Source organism: Semicossyphus pulcher, unplaced genomic scaffold (genome assembly GCF_022749685.1).
Source record: "Semicossyphus pulcher isolate SPU_LCO1_2020_fin unplaced genomic scaffold, fSemPul1.0.p SCAF_6, whole genome shotgun sequence".
Classification (NCBI taxonomy): domain Eukaryota; kingdom Metazoa; phylum Chordata; class Actinopteri; order Labriformes; family Labridae; genus Semicossyphus; species Semicossyphus pulcher.
This window is the reverse complement of record NW_027211737.1, coordinates 17,802,271-17,819,688: the sequence shown is the minus strand read 5'-3', so window position 1 is coordinate 17,819,688 and position 17,418 is coordinate 17,802,271. Positions and strand designations below refer to the sequence as shown.

The 17,418-nt window shown below is 43.3% G+C and overlaps 1 protein-coding gene across 9 annotated transcripts in view; it reads right to left on the bottom strand.

Annotated features, from left to right (window-relative positions):
- ank1a (ankyrin 1, erythrocytic a) overlaps positions 1-17,418 on the bottom strand; it is an 89,748-nt gene that overhangs the window by 22,144 nt on the left and 50,186 nt on the right. For 7 of the 9 annotated variants that reach the window (XM_069682452.1, XM_069682451.1, XM_069682453.1 and 4 more), the window contains 23 exons: positions 11,754-11,855; positions 9,432-9,530; positions 8,733-8,831; positions 8,371-8,469; positions 8,000-8,185; positions 7,791-7,889; positions 7,605-7,703; positions 7,407-7,505; positions 6,977-7,174; positions 6,775-6,873; positions 6,585-6,683; positions 6,383-6,481; positions 5,973-6,170; positions 5,756-5,854; positions 5,551-5,649; positions 5,260-5,457; positions 5,051-5,149; positions 4,236-4,334; positions 2,947-3,045; positions 2,767-2,859; positions 2,555-2,627; positions 2,359-2,379; positions 137-257 (listed from right to left, as the gene is read on the bottom strand). In XM_069682452.1, coding sequence (XP_069538553.1) covers positions 137-257; positions 2,359-2,379; positions 2,555-2,627; positions 2,767-2,859; positions 2,947-3,045; positions 4,236-4,334; positions 5,051-5,149; positions 5,260-5,457; positions 5,551-5,649; positions 5,756-5,854; positions 5,973-6,170; positions 6,383-6,481; positions 6,585-6,683; positions 6,775-6,873; positions 6,977-7,174; positions 7,407-7,505; positions 7,605-7,703; positions 7,791-7,889; positions 8,000-8,185; positions 8,371-8,469; positions 8,733-8,831; positions 9,432-9,530; positions 11,754-11,855 — 2,576 coding nt within the window. The remainder of the gene's footprint in view (positions 1-136; positions 258-2,358; positions 2,380-2,554; positions 2,628-2,766; positions 2,860-2,946; positions 3,046-4,235; positions 4,335-5,050; positions 5,150-5,259; positions 5,458-5,550; positions 5,650-5,755; positions 5,855-5,972; positions 6,171-6,382; positions 6,482-6,584; positions 6,684-6,774; positions 6,874-6,976; positions 7,175-7,406; positions 7,506-7,604; positions 7,704-7,790; positions 7,890-7,999; positions 8,186-8,370; positions 8,470-8,732; positions 8,832-9,431; positions 9,531-11,753; positions 11,856-17,418) is intronic. The other 2 variants (XM_069682455.1, XM_069682454.1) reach the window with 2 other exon arrangements.

Here is a 17,418-nt window from a genome sequence, read left to right as displayed (position 1 = left end):
CTCTACATCTCCTCCCAAGTGCTCATCCCTGGTGTTTAGCGAGTGTCTATGGTGCATCCCCCTCTATCCATCCAACAATTAGCGTGTGGCTACCAGCTTGGCTCTCTTGCCTGCTTCCCCACCCAGCCCCCCTTACGCTGTTCCCAGCCCTCTCTCGTACTCCAGTGATTTCTTGGGGGAGAGGAAATCGTCATCATGGTCTTTCATGTCATCCATCTTCATGTACCTGGCCCCTTCTGTCCCCAAGAGCTCCTCTCCTTCAGAGAACAACATGCCAAAGAGAGCGAACAGACCGTGGTCAGGTTGGTGAAACAGCAAAAGAAGAGAGAGAGAGAAAGAAAAGAACAAGATTGTTAACCAGAGGGGTTAGAGAACATGATAGCCCAGGATTTAGGAGATGGCTCTGTGATTAGACTGGTGGGATGAGACATTAGTGACAATGTACTCTGACCTCCCTACTGCTAATCAGTGGCAAAAAATTATTCAAATCACAAAGGCACAATGCCAGAAATATGTTTTAAAAAATGGAGTACGACGACAGGAACAATACAGCAGGTCACTGTTATCAGCCGTAGTCTCAGTAACTGTGTCCAACACTGATTCAGGACTAAAAAACACATCAAAATAAGAGAGGAAACTTTATGTAGTGGAGCGTTGCAGTTAAAAAAAAATAGTACTTAAGATGCACACACAGCGCTATCTCTGGAGACAGCATACAGCTGCATCATCTCATTCCAAAAATGTGTTTTATAGTGAATAAACAGTTATTGAGCTGGATTATATCAGACATTATCTGCTTCAGAACGCAATGCATAAGGACATCGCCTCTAAAACACATTAACACAATCACAGAACAGCATCAGCCCACTACAACACACGAGATGACATGAGAACAAGCCGTTCTGTACTCTCCCGTGAACACTACAGTATATCCTAACCTGAGCAGAGGTGGGTTTTCTTACTTACCCCCCAAAACACGCGTCAGTTTCAAGAAATCCCCGGCAACAAAAAGGAGTCTTCTCTGTGTCTATTAAATTGTGGCTGTATCGGCACAGCTTGTGTGAGTGGGTGTCTGCGTGCGGTCCAGAGCCAGAGTGAAGTCGTAGGTGTCATTACACCATGTTTGACTCAGTGCACTTCCCAAAGGTTCACATGAGGCAGCTCAGGTCCTGCACGGTCTCTGTGTTGTGTACCATGTGTGCCGCGTCGTGTATGCCAGCGTGTGCATCAGATAACCTGCCAATATCATTTTACCATTCCGGATACGAGATGTTTCTTTAAGACAGCGACTCAGCTTCTCTCTATATTTAGAGCAGCGGGGACAATCTGTCAGTTGAATTATCAGGAGGCTAAAAATATCAAGACATAAAGTCCTCTAGCATCACTGTTAGTGATGTTGTTAAGTCCAGGCATAAGAAGTTTAAACTGCACTCAGAGTCTTTTGTAGCCACTTGGGGGCAGCAGAAACAAGCTGTGCTAACAGTTGTTTACTCATTAGACACAAACGGAGCGTATTAGCATCTATTTGGTGTCGTCTTTCTGTCCATCTGATAAATATAACTCCAATTGTCATTATAGTTTTAGCTCTGATTTTGTTCTTCACTGACAGCTGAGGGAATAGTCTGGCTCTTTAGCTGCTAAATGCTAACAATTAGCTTAAAGTCGCTATCAGCCTCCGCAGAGCTGAAGATGAATGAAGAGTTGGGTCAGAAGTCTCCGTAGGTTCGCCTCCAAGTTGTCATATGATCCATTTCTCATACAAAAATGTTGATCGTATCCACTTTGAACCTATTCTTTAAACCATCATTCCCCTGACTCCTGACCAAATAATCTCCCTGCCAACAAAACACACTTTGAATGTCAGTAATACAAGACGGTAACAAATGATGCGGGACATGGTTGACACAAAATGGAGCCACATTTAAATGCAGACACAAATGTAGACACACACATTTCAAAGCAATGACCTGAAAACAGCACGCCTCCTCTCTGAGCTGCTAAAGCTCACAGAGCAGGTTTCAAAGACTTATTAAATTTGATGTGTTATTAGTAATAATGGGTGATCTTAAAGTGTTGACTGGTACTGTAATTACACAGACTGCTGTTATAACATGGAGGAAAAAAGACATCTGGAGGGTTAGAGAATGAGGGTGTTATTGAAGGGACACATAAAGGTTACAGACACGGGTGCTATGGGCGCATGCCAATGAGAAACCAGAGCCACCATCACAGTGAGCACCACTACAGAGGGAACGAGAGAGAGAGATAAAGACAGAGAGAGTGAGCTTGAAATGGAGCCAGACACGTTATAACATCGACCTATGAATGCCGCACAAAGAAGGAAAGAGACATTCATACCTAATGTTAGCTGTGCAATTCCTAAAAAAGGGCAAAAAGCAAAAAAAGTATTTGAAAAATGAAGATTTACGAGATCAGCTCAAGAAGCAAAAAATCAGCCTCGTAAACAGGAGGTATTATTTAGATCACAGCAACATAGTAAATTATGCTTTGTGTCCTACTATTTCCTGTGATTAATAACAGCTGTGTGCTTTACCTTCATCCTCAGACACGTCCAGGATCTCATCCACTGTTTCTGGGAAACTCATGCGATGTTTCTCTGTGGTTGTCTGCAGGCCGCAGCGGGAAGAGGAACGCACCAATTACAGATACAACAATGAGTGCAAAGATTTTATTGGTATTTCCATGTGATCATCATAGCCACATAATGTTACCATATGAAGGGCTTTGTAGTGTTTTTAAACTCACCATGGAAACCGTCTCCTCCGTTACAAGCTTTAGGACATCAATCACAGAGATGTAGCCCAACCTCTTAGCGATGGCCAGGGCTGAAGTACCATTCTGTCAGACAGAGAGGATCAGATCAATCAGACCTCTGAGGATCAAACTGTATGAGTCATTATGAGAGGAAGGTATGTTCATGCTCACGGTTGTGGTCTCGTTGGGCTGAGCTCCGTGCTTCAGCAGCAGAGTCACAATGTCTGTGTGTCCCTGCTGGGCCGCCTGGTGCAGAGGAGTGTAGCCAAGCTGAAAAAGAAGAAGAATCCAAAATAAAGAGATTAAATAACTATTTCTGAATAATGCAGTACAGCAGATCCTTTTCATACAAGGTTTTACAAAAACAACACAAAATTTTCCCCTTAAAATGCATGTAAGCCATGGTCCTTGTATCAAGCTTCTGGCAGAGGCACACCACAACAAGCCAAATGCATATCAAGGCATATTTCAGCACAATTAACTATTTACATCTGACTACAACTGAAGCAAGAAATCTGATCAACAGAAATTATCAGCAACAATTTCAATAATTGTATATATGTTGAAGTAATTTTTTAAAGCAGAAAATGCCCCCGCCAAAAAGACAAAAAAACCAAAAAAAGAGTTTTTTTGCAGCTTTTCCTGTGAGGAACTTTCAGTTTGTGTTGATTTTGGCGCCCCCTGTGGACAAAACCGTACCTCTTATCTCTTTGCTGATTTTGTCCTGTACATACTTATGTGGTGGTTTTCAACAAAAACTCTCATCCTGCTCTTGTCATATGTATCATTGGATACATGGAGAATGTAAACAAAGGCAGCGTGCAGTTAATCGCTTCTTCTGACACCTACTCCCCACCAGTGGTTTCAGGCATTAAAAATAACTATACAGAAATAATCAATCTTGTCGCTGATGGTCTGGTTTGCTTTTGTAGCTCATAGAGAGTAATCAGAATTAATTTCAGTCTGTTTGATAACCATCAGAAAACTCCTCACAGGAGCTTTAATCTCTTAAGTAAAACACTTATTACACTTATTATACTTTTACAGACTATAAGTTAGTATTCAGAAAATAAATCAGCTGATAAGTCCGTATTAGAATTTGAAGCTAACCACCGTCACAACACATTTGTGCAAAAATGATGAAAAATGATTATTATGTTAATAATCAGCCCCAGTTTTAAAATAACACTACTGCATATATAAATACCAATTACTGCATTTACCGGAAAATCATGTTTTGAATCAGTTACTTCACTCTCTACAGGAAACACTGGAAATGAAATAATTTGGGTCTTACACAAAACACCTACATAACAGAAACGACCTGTGCTTTAAAAGTGTAATATTCAGTGATTGTATTTCCTGATGAATGAGACCGGACCGTACACACAGTGTTAGCCTGACTCGTGCTTCTGTTCGTTTTGTTGTAGTTGGATTGAAAACCAGAGGGAGCAACTCACCCTTGTTTTGCTGTTGACATTGGCCTGTTGCTGCACGAGGAACTTCACCATCTTAATGTTGCCATAGTGACACGCTACATGGAGAGGGGTGTAACCCATCTGATAGTGAGAGAAAAATAGTAGAAAGTCTTTAAGAAAAAAACACAGCAGTCGCATACCCAAAAATGACTTAATGACCTTTTAATTTGAATTTATAATGTGGATGATGACCTCTGTGGAGTTAGATAGTTCATGAATAAAATATAAACTAATGGTTCAAATCCACAAAGAATAATATTTGGGAAGAGAGAAGTGATAAAAAATTCATTCAGGCTGTTTTTTTATGAGGAAACAAGAGAGGAAGCAATTATTTCTTGTGTGTGGGATCAGAAGGATAACAACTATTACCACTGAAAATCATATTATAACAAGTTGCCACAATAAAAATTCCTATGTAAATCCTGAAATGCTTCACCTGTGTCAAAGAGGTGCTAATTCAAGTCTTTGGTTATCTTCACATTTAAGCCGTACTAACCACATGAATTAAACCTTACTTACTATAATCCAACAACTCCGTGTCAATAGCTGCTGTAGAGATGCTCTAAGCACTAAAGGTCTAAAGAATCTGACCCCCTCAAGGGTGGGCCATGTATTGATGGTAACATAACCCTCTGCTATGAGATCATCAAGCTATTTATACTTCAGCTCTTAGACAGTATCTGCTGTGGCCGGTACAAGTAGTCTCTACACTTTCTTGAGCTTCTTAACCAGAGTTGTGCAAGCTTCAATGTTAGTTTTCACAACCATTAGTTTGCTATGAGACTAAGAGGTCTTACCCTCGTTGCTGCGTACACTGAAGCCCCTTGCTTCACCAAGATATCCGCAATGCCGACATGTCCCTCCTGTGCCACCAGATGCAGTGGGGTTAATCCACTCTGGGGGCAAACAGATTCAGGGTCATCACAATACATCACACACAGAAACAACACAGCCGAAGTCATTGTAAATCTGACAGTCATCCTTTAAGCATCTTTCTGTCTCATACCTTGTTTCCCAGGTTGACGTTGGCCTGTTTAGAGATGAGCAGTGACACCATGTCGGGTCTCCCCTCCTGTGAGGCCAGGTGGAGAGGTGTGACTCCCTGCAGTGACTCAGCATTGGCTGAAGCTCCGTACTGCAGCAGGCTGTTAGCCACCTCCACCTGGTTCTGCTTGGATGCTATGTGGAGAGCGGTGTAGCCATTCTGGAACGCAGACATGAGTTGTGGTTAGAAAATATACTCATATATAAGTACATGCTTGAAACTGGAGTTGGTTGTATATCTATTATTATTTACCCTGGCTGCACTATGTGGCGACCCTCCTTTGCTGACGAGCAAGTTAACAACGTCCAGGTTGTTGTGATGAACAGCAACATGCAGTGGAGTCAAACCATTCTGCAACAAAACATCAAAAGGTTCTCGGATGGTTGTAGAGCAAACAAGCTTCATTCAGGTTTCGACTCTTTCGTCTTTACAGTCAGCCCTTTTGAGTTCTTCTCACCTTCCCAGCCGCATTGGGGTTGGCGCCTCTCTCCAGTAACAGCTCTGCTACGTCCACCTTGCCGTACTTTGAGGCCACATGGAGCGGAGTGAAGCCTTTCTGCATGGACACCAACAGGGAGGTGGACACCACGTTAGGTTGGGTACACAGGCTGATGGTTTTAAGACAGGCAGACGTTACAGGAGAATGCAGCGATGGGTGGGTGGGCAGGCTTTACCTTTGTCATCTTGGTCTGCTGAGCCTCCATGTCCAGTAGGATTCGTACGGTTTGTACGTGACCTTCCCGAGCAGCGATGTGCAGGGGTGAGTGGCCTGCTGTGGTGGTGGAGTTGGGATTGGCTTTCTGCTCCAGCAGCAGCTTCACCAGCTCCTTGTGACCCATCCGAGCAGCACAATGCAGGGGTGTTTGGTCATCCTGGACAGTGAGGCGAGATTAGTTAGTAATTGTAAAATACCTTTTATAGTTTAAATTCTTCAGCTTCTCCTTTGATCTCCACTTGTCCATTCAATAAAATGTAGCTGCAAAGAATTACACTTTCAGAATATTTGATCTATATCTAAAGTAAGGCATCTTTATGCTTAAGCACATCAATGTATTGATCATGCTGTGATATGTGAGATCTCTACCTTGGCCTTTGCGTCCACCGGTGCTGCATTCTCAAGTAAAAACTCTGCCACTTCTAAGTGTCCAGCTCGAGATGCCATATGGAGAGGAGTCTCCACTTTCTACTCACACAAAGAAAAACACTCAGATTAATTTGTATTGCAACGTCAGTACAAAGTCAGTTGGTTGTTCGTGCAGGTCTTGAGATGTCAGAGGGAAACTCACCACATTTGAGGCGCTGGGGGAAGCTCCTTTCTGCAGCAGGATCTTGACGATGTTGAGATGACCCATGAATGATGCCACATGTAAGGGGGTCAGGCCAGACTGTTCAGAGGGGAAGAATACACTTATAAATGCACCCAAATCATGTTCAATATGATGATGAGCTGAACACTTTTTTTTCCTGACCCCTCACCTCAGTCACAGCCTCTAATGAGGCAGAGTGTTTTAGCAGGAGATCCATCACACGCATGTGGTTCTTTTTACAAGCAATGTGTAAGGGAGTGAAGCCGTTCTGTAAAAACATAAAAAAGGTAAAGATTATGATTGCTTCAAAGATCAAAAATAACTTTGCCTTGTCAGAACTGATAAATTGTCAAAGTGTGTTTGTCACTGACCAATGCGCGAGAGTTGGGTTTGCCTCCTTTGTCCAGCAGTACTTTGGCCATGCGGTGGTGGCCGCAGTGTGCTGCCACATGAAGAGGGGTAAGATGGTCCAGTGTGATATCATCTATCTCTGCATTGTACTGCAGAAGCTGCTTGACGCAGTCCATGTGGTCTCCCTGTGCTGCCATGTGGATTGGAGACAGGCCATTCTGCAAAAAAAAGAAGAAGAATGTTGACTCTCTTATCCCTTGTAAAACAGGAAGCAACTTGTTTTGTAGTGAAAACAAACAACCGGAGAAAGATGCAGCAGCAAGAGGGATCTATGGTTTGCTGGTGAATCACAAACTTTCATATTTATCTACTTAAAACAGCTCACAGATTTGCACACATTACCAAACCAAGAGACATGAAGGATTTTCGTTACATATCCAGGTGGATTACCTTAGTCTTTGCCTGTATGGGGGCTCCATGGTCCAGCAGGATCTCTATAATCCTGACATGACCATTTCTGGCTGCACAATGCAGAGGAGTGAGCTCATCCTGGGGGGAATGAATATTAATGATTCAGTTAATGATGCATCAAATTGGGAAAAAAGAAATGAAAGGATTGTGAAACAACAGTATGGATGTCTGCCGCACCTTGGTCTTGGCATCTATCTGAGCCCCTCTGTCCAGCAGGAGTCGAACCATGATCACATTTCCCCGTCTGGATGCAATGTGCAGAGGAGTGATACCATTCTGCAGAGAGAAACAGATGCACTCAGTCAAGAAGAACATGCAGCAAAGACATAGATTAACCTTCCAACAGCAGTAATTAGTCCATACCTTTGGGGTGAAGTTGACATTGGCTCCTCTATTGAGCAGCAGCTGAGCTACGTTCAAGTTTTCATAGTGTGCAGCAATGTGGAGGGGTGTGAATCCAGTCTGCAGGGACATCGTGGGAGAACATGTCACTCTTAATGCATGTTACAAACACAAATGTTGTTCACACCTTTTTCAATCACATCTACAGCCACTCAAACACCAATGTGCACCTTGCTGAGGACATCAGGATTGGGGTCGTTCTGCAGAAGTACTGCGGCTGTGCGTGTATCATCGTTGCGTGCTGCAATGTGCAGTGCGGGGAGGCGGACCTTTCCCTTGGTGCCGTAGTTGATGAGCAGGGCTACGACGTTCTCATGTCCCTGCTGAAGGGCCACGGCGAGAGGAGTAAATCCATCCTGAAACACACAGGAGAGGGTTAGAGGACTGGCTGACTCATGCAGAGAAAAATAAGAGAGGTGTGTTAGGAGAGAGGCTTATGGGAACAAAACAGAATGGAAACATAGCGAGTCTGGATCAGCAAGGATGGGATTGAGGAGTTTGGGAGATTCGTCTTTGAAAACGTCTCTCAGTCCTTCAGTACCTCGGTTGGAATGCTCTGATTGGCTCCATTCTCCAGAAGAAACTTCACAACCTCTAGATGGTTTTCTTGTGCAGCCATGTAGAGTGGAGTGAAACCTTTCTGTCTCAGGAAGACGCACAACAAAACACACACACATACACACACGGCAGCAGAGGAGACACAAGCACAGCAACAGAAAGACAGAAAGACAGTCACAGATGCACGTACCAGGATGTACATATAGAGGAAACAACAGCACACAGAAATATAGGAACAAATACACATGTTAACAGATGGAATTGCAATAGTTACTAGAATGGTTTCACAGTAAAGGTCATGTAGCGTTTCCTGTTATCACCACATGGAGCAGCAGTGAGTCTCACCTGGGACTGAGCGTTGACATTGGCCCCGTAATTAACCAGCTCTGTGACCACCTGCTCCTGCCCCGCCAGGGCTGCAATGTGCAGGGCCGTGTTTCCTTTCTGTTGTAACCAACATACATCAGAACAATAGTACACAGTCATTATGAGCACTGACAAAGGTTACAGCTAAAGTAACATGTATTATGTAAACATAGTCAAACATATGGCTGGGTATCATATTACATTTTCTGATAGAGTTATTGCCACAATTTGGTTGGTACCAGAAAGTACTGAGGTTTGACCGAGACCCCCAGTATAAGTTTAACTAGTTCAACTTTTGGGGAAATGTGCAATGTCTTTACTAGAGTTCAATAAGAAGCATAATACTACTTACATGTATGTATGGTGAATACATTGCTAGCATATAGCCAACAGCTGGTTAGCTTAGCGTAAGTTAGCTGTAAGCCTCTCACATACTCAAACACCTACCAGCACCGTCTAATATATACTTCTCAGTGCATTATATCTCATTTTCTTAATCAGTACACAAACTGACACCATGTGATTTTACTAGAAACAGGAAGTGAGATGTCCTATCTCACGCAAGAAAGCCAATTTGAGCGCTGCTTCCTACTGACTTTAAAGCGTTGGTTGGTTGGCTTTGACAGGTGATTTTTCATGTTATTGTCTATGAACAGTGACATTGTAGGACGATTTTACCTTTGTGGTGGTCTCCAGTACGATTCCATTGTGGAGTAGCTCCAGCACCATTTTAACGTGGCCTTCTTTCGAGGCCAGATGCAGCCCGTTTAGCCCATTCTGAGTGAGAGAGCAAAACAGACCTCATACTGGAGGGTCCTAAACACACTACGAACACAAATACTTCCTAATCTAAAAGAAATAACCACATATATACACAAACACATGTAGGTCATGCCAAGTAAAACAACCTGTTTTTTATCACAGGCAGTGACTGGAGCACTCACAAACCAAAGCAGGCAAATACTTACACTGGACACCACGCATGCAGATCTCTCAGAGTGTTCATTAGCAAAAACAATGTCTACAGGAATGAAAATTAGGGTGTGAACCTTTCATTTGATTAATGATGGTGAGAGGAGGAGGGGGAGGACGGGAGGGGGATGGCAGGCCGCTGGTCTCGTGGCCGGGAAGAATACGAGCCGTGTGGGATAGGTCTGACCTCACACAGCCTTCCTTCAGCCGCACAGGACATGTGAGGTTGGACCTTTCCCACACCACTGATATTATTCCTCTGAGTGTGGAGACCACAGCACACCATCACTCTACTGCAGACAGAGGAGGGGGTGGGGGGGGGGAGGGGTGAAATAGAGGAGGAGAAAGCAATAAAAAAATAGGAATGATGAATTAGAAAACCAAACCCAAACAGGAGGAGAAGGGTAGTGGAGCAGTTGTTAGATTGAGAAGAATAGAGGGGAAGGGGAAACACAATAAGAGGAGGGCAGGCACCTGTACAAACTCCAATCTGACTGTACGTACAGCATCAGGACAGAACAGTCATACAACCAGAGTCTTTAGTGATAATCCACAACTCTGTGTGACTCTGTGTCACTATATTGAATTTATGGTAACAACCAATGTAAGGATGGGACATGGACATAAGACATTAATTTTTTTGCATTAAGCAAAGTTAAAATTAAAGCCAGTTTGTCCTAACTTTGCCGCCATCCAGTGGTAAAATAAAAAGCAATGAAAGCAACACATACTGTTCACTGCAACAACTTTCATCACATAGAAATTCCACATTTAGGGGCTTCAAGTTTAAAACAACAAAGCAATGTGTGCAATAGGTCTCTCTTAAATGAAATGTTGTAGATTATCACTTGAACTCAAACACAATCAACACCAAACACTGAAAGTAACACAGTTTCCAATGAAGAATATCACAGTTAATTTTTTTTATAAAATGATAATATTAAGGAGGAGTATTCTGCAACTTCTTGATATCACATTGCACATTCTGTATGTAATTCTATTTGTACTCCATGCGGTGTCTCCCTTCATCATAATAAAGGAGTTTGCCAGTAATGGCCGCTTTACGGGTATACATCTGTTGTTATGTTGGGTTTGTTATGGGGCCTAAAAATGGGCCTCATAGAAACCCTGACAGAAGCATAAGCAGCAATAATTACAAAATGTTGAGGACAGCATAAGTGAATGGAGGGGAAACCATGACTAAGTTAGATTAATGAGGCGGAGGAAACTACTTCTCTCTCTCCCTCTATCTCACACACACACACACACATACACACACGCTACTTCGGCCACCTTTTGGCAGCCTGAGGGCAGCAGTCCGAGCTCACTAATGCTGCCTCTTCCTGGTCACTCTGGGAACAACCGTCATAGTAAAGGAGGCAGGATGGAGGAGACAGGGCGAAGGAAAAGCCCCATGCCCTATTTATCGCCTTCTCTGGAGACCCTGTACACTCCACCTGCCACCTTCATCCGCTGATTACAGTCTACCTGAGCATGCACATACAGTTTGATGCATGACTGAGTGCACAGACAGAAGGATGGACACATAACAGCTCAGTGATCAAGTCAGGCACAACATGCACACTCAACATTAAAAACACATTACATGTCTTATATAACATTTGCTTTTCTGTGTGAATTGCAGGAATATCTTATAGTTGCTGCAGGTTTATTCATTTCACTTTTGCAAGAAGCTCAATTGTACTGTTTTTTACTATTCACACATTGCTGGTTTTTACTTGAATGAGAGGTAGGCAGCAAAACCACATTTTGAATTTTAATTCAATCAGTTAGAAGGCAGGAAGGGAGACTAAATCCTGGCAGACTGTGGTCAGTCGGTAGCACATGATTATTCACAAATACTCAAATATGTTTCTGTTCAAACCAGGCACTGCAGTGCATTACAAATGACAATCAGTTTTCAGATAAACTCTATTTTTCTTAAATCATTCAAAAACCAAGAATATTTAAATCACTGGCTCATTGTTGGATGAGCTTGCTCAACCAGGGAATGTGTAGCTCTCCCACCTGATTGGCCGTGTTTATATCGATGCCATTTTTGATATGGTCCAGGGCCTTGTCCAGGTTGCCAGACCGGGCCGCTCGGAGAAAACTGTTGCCAGCATCTGCCTGCAAGCGGAACAGATAGAGGGAAAGAGAGGAGGGGGATACGGGGTATAAGAGAAAGTGAGAGACACATAAAGTGGAGAGGGAAAATGGAGAGGGAGACAGATTGGTTAATATTTCTTCAGAGGTGTTAGAAGGACTGAAAACGTTCAGTCGTAATCCATCAGGTTTCCTCTCATGTCTCTCCGCCCTTGAGATTTTGGAGGGTGCAGTTTGAAAATCAGCATCTGCACCTTTAAATGTGAGGTGAACCAGTGTAGTACAAACTCCCCTCTGAATGTAGACTGGGCTCCTGGCTCAATACACCACTAAAAATGTGTCCACGAGTCTATTCTCCGCTCTGCTCTCAGGTGATAAGGCAAGTGTGATAATACAGACAGCTACTGGAGTGTCTGTTGTGGTCAGCAGACTGTTGGCTCTTTGTCCTGACTCTGAGTTTGCGTGTGTGAATGAACAAGAGAGAAAGAGACACAAGGTGAATGGAGATAGGAGAGACGGAGAGAGAGGGTCTGGTGTGTCCTGGCTCACGGGCCTGCGGCACATGGCACGTCTACTGTTTTTGTCTGTGTTTTGTTTGTGTCTGAGGGCTTCATGCCTCTCCCAGGAAGGCAGGGGTGCTGCTGAAACAGGATCACTCATGCGGCACGGGGGGGGGAGCGAGGGAGAGGAGAGCAGGAGAAGCAGGAGCGACCGAGGGAGAACCACAGGGAGAAACTCGACTGCGGCAAACCCTGCACTTTTTCATTACATTTACATAATCTCCTCTCTCTCTCCCCCTCATGCCCATCCCCTCCCTCCATCTAACCAGCTATCTCAACATGCTGGTCATGTTTTCACACAAACGCAGAGAATAAAATTCATGTACAAACCCCGTACGCCAGCAATTTCTGATCCAAAGGAAAACAACCAAATGCTATCATCAAACACACAAAACAAAATGCTTTTCTCATCGACATAACGTGCCGCTTTGAGCCGCGTTGTCTTTTGTTTTGACAGGGTTGTTGGGCTTCTTTTGACAGAGAGAGACTGAGTTAAAAGGAGAAAGGATCCACATGCCTGAAGTAGAGGCATAGCAACAAATGACACAACACACCCTCAGCATGACACCAATGGCACAGCGCAGTGCAAAGAGAGAGGTCACTGGGAAAAAAAAAAAGGTTGGGGGAATGGCAGGGAAACAGAAAACTCCAGCTGACTGAAGCAGGAAAACAGGACTGTCTGAGATATTTGTTCCGTATATCTGTCTTAGCGATGAAATCTTTAGAGGCAAAGCTTCTTTTTATCAGATGAGTTCTTACAGTTTGCAGCATCCTGTGTGTAAAGTCATAAATCCTGGGCTTTTGTGTGACGCACAAGGAGCCACTTGTCTCTGAGTCATTGTTATTCTCTCCTAAAGATGTTTTTGCTTTTGGTCACAGACAACTGACAGGCGTACTACTCTGCAGTAAAAAGCCCACTCACACACACACACACACACATGCTGACACACTGATGAGACATTCCCACACACACACAAAAACATAAACACACATAATACTGGATGTTGGCTACTGTAACGCGTAAGAATCTAACATACGATATTCAGGTAAAAGCAATAAACAGTCAACATGATAAAATGGGTCAAACATACATGAGCATGTCTCTGTTCAGTGTCTATGTTAACAGCACTATTTACTCACAGTTGCCAAGCTCTCTTGGTTAGCCATGTTCAGCCTCTCCTATTCACTTGAACCTTGATGCTGAGTACCCACAAACTTCTTCACTCTTAACTTCTTGTGGAGCAAGAAACTGACCCCAGTGCACCTGCCATCTTTAAAGAGACACACACAATTGCACCTGTCACTGGAGTTACGATCACCATACTAAAATGCCAAAACAGACCTGGTTTAAGAAGAGAATCCGTGTGAAGGACTGGACAAAGGCTGCGTTTGGTTAGGTTACATTATTTGCACCAGTAGGTAGATTTGGTCTTTGAGAATCCCTTTAGCATTAAATATCTAAACAATGTATGTTTTTAAACAAGTATCTTCTCTCTGTTGGAATGTTTGCACGCTGTGCCATGGTGACACAAGAAAAATCCTGTCATCAATGTAGAGGCAAATACAGCTGATGCAGACACACACACAAGCCAACACAATATACATGGTCCCTGAGTAAATGGTGGCATGGTTTCACCATGGTGACCCGGACGGCTGTCTTCCCACCACCCTGGACTCAGTTCACTGCCCCCCAAACACTGCAGAGACTATCATTAGAGTCTCCCAGACAGACTAACACTGCTTATCGTACATTTTCTTTCATAGTGGTGAGTTCTGAACTTTAATATGTGCGTCTGCGTGTTTTTACGTCAGATCTGTTTGCGTCAAGAAGTGAGCGTGTGTTGTGGTGAGATAAGGACGCAGGGTAACCACACCCAACCCTTAACTCAGACATAAACAGGTACAGTGCGCACACACATACAAGGATCAGTCTTGTGGTAATTCCTCTGCTACGTCTTGCAGTAGGAGTTAGATGAATGTGTGTGCCTCTGATTATTCCCAAAGAGAGCGGACAAGCTTTGGGCTCTGGGGCCGAGCGAAAATGAGCGAGGCCATAAATCAAACTGTTTGGAGCAAAAAGAAACGGACAATAACCTGCTCAGCAGCTCCACAGTTAACATTAGCAATATCAACACACGCTGTCGTGCAACGTGCATGCAAGTGTCCTCAGGCTGAGACGGCGCAAGGCTCCTCATAATGACGCTGAAAATTACCAAGTCAAATTATTCTCCTATCTCATCACAGAAAATCCTCTGCCCTGAACTCCCCTCTCTTCCTCTTTATCTCAGCTTTTTCTTCCCCGTTCTTCCCCCGTCTTTACCCCTTTCATCCCTTTGCTTCTGACGTTTCTCTCTCCCCCCTCGCTTGCCTCCTCTGCTGGCGCTGCAGCAGACAGAATGACATCACCCCCTCGCCGGTGGACTGCAGTGTTCGGAAACTCAATGTATACCTGTGTGTGTGTGTGTGTACGTGTGCGTGTACGTATGCACAAGAAGGCACGCATGAGATCGACATCCCGGCCGCAAAGACCCTCTGCAACGGTCGACTACACCTGAAGAATCACCCTTTTCAAAAGACATTGATTCAGTGTCTGTGTGTGTGTGTGTGTAACGATTCTGAATGGGATCAGATTGAATGAGTGTGTGTGATCTAATTGTAAAGACCAGGATTTGAGAAGACGCTGTTATGTGTCGACAGTGGGATGAAAATGGCTGATATAACATGTGTTTGCTATCTCTCCATCTGCATTAAATCTTTGTGCAAACTGTTCCCCTTCTATCTCTTTGCAGTGGCTGTGTGCACATGGTTGAGGGATTACTTTCAGACACTGTTAGGTTGTATTGCAATCAAAGTAACTGCTTTCGAAACTACTCTTGCTGATCTAGTACTGGCAATGGGGGAAACAACCTGCTCACTAGTCATCATACGTCAGCAACACAGCCGTCATTTAATCAGATGTTTCTGTCATGAGGTCGTTGGAAGAAAACAGGAGAATTAACTCCCAGCTCAATGTGTCGCTGCTTTACATACAGCTACACAAATGCTGTAATTCCTACTACATCACTTGCACATTTAGTTTACATCACAACCTCTTTTTATAAACTTGTCCCCGCTAAAAATGAACTGATGTCTACTTGTAAGGACTCATCACAGGTTGGGTCCCTAATATGGAGCAATTAAACCAGACACCGTTTATTCCTTCTTAAATATTTTGTCTCTGTTCTGATCTTTTTTTGTCATCCTCTGATCGTCAGATTTCTCTTTGAACCACAAGTTTAAGTCTGTCTTGTCCTCCCAAGCAGTCTAGACAGGTTATTCTACATCTGAACAGGTCTCACTGCTACAGAAGAGAGAGCCAAGAGCATTTTGCTAATGTAATCAAGAGACAAATCCTGGAGCTCTTCCACTGAATGTCAATGAGAGAATCTCTCTGCCAAAGATTTAGGTTGATTTTTCTGTGGATATAGAACTATTATCTGCTTCAGAAATCTACGCATTTCCTTTTACATTTGCACAAATTCACAACACACAACGTCTCTCTCTAACACACACGCAGGCAACAACATGAATCTGCAGACACAGCACCAGGTGCAAATCATAAATATTTGAACAGCCACCACAGCTATTTGTGCACTAAGCAGAAAGGTGAAGACAAGGTGCAATTGATGTTTAACATGTCACAAGTCCTGCTTTACTTGCAATCATTTCCTGAACTTCAAACATATATTGTGCAAGCACACCAAACTCTGGATAATGTTTGCATTTTTTTCTCCCTGCTTAACTGGATATCTCGATGTAGTTAAACTTACTGTGCACTGCACGTTTCTTTACATTTTAAGGAAAGACTGAAAGGCGGATATGGAAAATACTGCAGAGTGCTTAAACAGCCATTTCATCGCCCTTTTCTGCTGACTTGCATTTGTTCTAGAAATTGATTTTTTCTCTCTGTCCCTTTTTTTTCCTTCTCGGGCCTCCATCTCTGCCTTCATCTCTCCGGCTGCTTGAGGAGGTTGAGCAGGCAGCGGGGCAGTTTCCGGCTACAGAGATGTAGTAAGTGTAGAGTCAGTCAGACTGAGACCCCTGGGAGCGTTCAGCTATGGGCACATTTACAGGAAGCAAGCAAGCGAGGCACAGGGATGGAGCTGTTACATCCCCCCACTCAACACTGTCAGTCTGTCTGCATGTAAAGCTGACTGTCTGCTTCTGTTGCCTGAATGTGGCGAAGCGTCTTGTCCCGTTTTTATTATTTACTTTCTCACACTCCCATTCCCCCCCTCTCTTGATTCCTCTGTTTGTCCCCGCTGCACTCATTGATTGTCTCTTTATGTCGTGCCCTGCTGCAGCCCCTGCGCCTGAAGATGAGATTGTCATGGTTATTGTGATCTTTTGTTGGGGTGACAAAGAGGGTGAAAGCCATAAGGAGGAGATAGGCTTTAGAACCTATGGAGGACAGGATCAAGATATGGTAAACATCCTGTGTCTCACTGCACAGTAACGCAACAGCAATTATGCAGATTCTAACCGTTTGGAGGGACAGAAAGAATGTATAATATTTAGAAATATAAGTTACTTGAGTCAGAATATTTCAAAGTCAAATACTGTAAAATTTAACACTTAAACTTTGGCATATTTACATGTTAAATTGCTGAAACAAATTCATCCTAAAAAATATAATGCACAGATTAAGTGGAAAGTAACTGTGCTGCATTTAAGGTAAATATTGAGGTACATGCTCTTTGCTTGGATGTTTCTATTTAATGATACTTCACACTCATGTTTATTACATTAAAGAGTGAGCAAGCAAGTTATAACCATGCTGTGTGGCTTGTATTAAAAGCAGGCCAGGTTCCTTAAATATGGAAAGATCTAAGAGATTTTGAAACATGAAAAAAGGTTGATTGTGGGTGCAAAGATTGCAGGATTCAGTCCAACATATTGCTCAACTGGTGTTTCAATAGGAACTGTGGTTAAAGTGACAGCTGCATTTACATCTATGGGAAAGATATCAGTAAATAGGATCATAAGTG